Below are 763 nucleotides of genomic sequence, written 5' to 3'. Positions count from 1 at the left end.
TGGCTGAATAGCTTTGGGGAGCAGCCATGCTCTTGGGGCACCCTGGCATCTGCTGGAGTTCATCAGGATTTGGCTGAATAGCTTTGGGGAACACTTTGCCTCTTTGGACTTTATTTTTCTCAGCTCATCAGTTCCCCGAGTGAACTCGTAAGGTTGATAGATCTTAAGGTCTGTGTGCTGAGGCTTTTGTTTTCCACTTTTGTTTGCTTGCTGTTTTTCAATCCCCCTTAAGATATCTGAGGTCACAGATAAAAGGTAACTACACAGTCAGCTCCTTTCCGGCATCTATCCAGAAAAGTGCTTGGTATAGAGTAGAGAGCACAGCAGGAGAGACCACCAAGGGGCTGGGTTAAGAGGTTCCTGGACCTAGACGAGCCTCCTGCACTCCCAGCAGGCTGGTCCTGGGCCAACCCCAGGTATCTGCCAAGTGCAGTAATTTAACTCATGGCAGTAGCCTGGCTACGGTATGAAAAATAGGGTAATTCTCATGTGCAATGACTCTCCTGCCCCCTCTCCTGGACCATTCGTACCTGTGGGCCCAGGGTTTGCCAGAGGCTCCCCAAAGGTAGTGATGCAGAGGAGAAGCAGTAGCTGCCAAGAAGCCAGTGCAGTCATTCTGGCAGGAAGAGGCAGTTCCACGATGTTCAGAGGCTGAGTGAGACAGAGAGAGGCAAAAAGTCTGGGTCAGAGTTAGTCCTGTACCAGAACCCAGGTCGAAGAGAGAAACTGGGGGAGAGGGGAAGCCCTGTGACCAGAGACGACC

The 763-nt window shown here is 51.4% G+C and overlaps 1 protein-coding gene across 2 annotated transcripts in view; it reads right to left on the bottom strand.

Annotated features, from left to right (window-relative positions):
• Kiss1 (KiSS-1 metastasis suppressor) overlaps positions 1-763 on the bottom strand; it is a 6,685-nt gene that overhangs the window by 2,314 nt on the left and 3,608 nt on the right. For both annotated transcript variants that reach the window (XM_005348486.3, XM_026779895.1), the window contains exon 2: positions 531-651. In XM_005348486.3, the coding sequence (XP_005348543.1) occupies positions 531-615 (85 nt within the window). In that variant the 5' untranslated portion in view covers positions 616-651. The remainder of the gene's footprint in view (positions 1-530; positions 652-763) is intronic.

The sequence above is a fragment of the Microtus ochrogaster genome, chromosome 6 (genome assembly GCF_000317375.1).
Source record: "Microtus ochrogaster isolate Prairie Vole_2 chromosome 6, MicOch1.0, whole genome shotgun sequence".
In the NCBI taxonomy this organism is placed as follows: domain Eukaryota; kingdom Metazoa; phylum Chordata; class Mammalia; order Rodentia; family Cricetidae; genus Microtus; species Microtus ochrogaster.
Note: the sequence above shows the minus strand (reverse complement) of the source record. Positions and strands in the feature narration are given on the sequence as shown.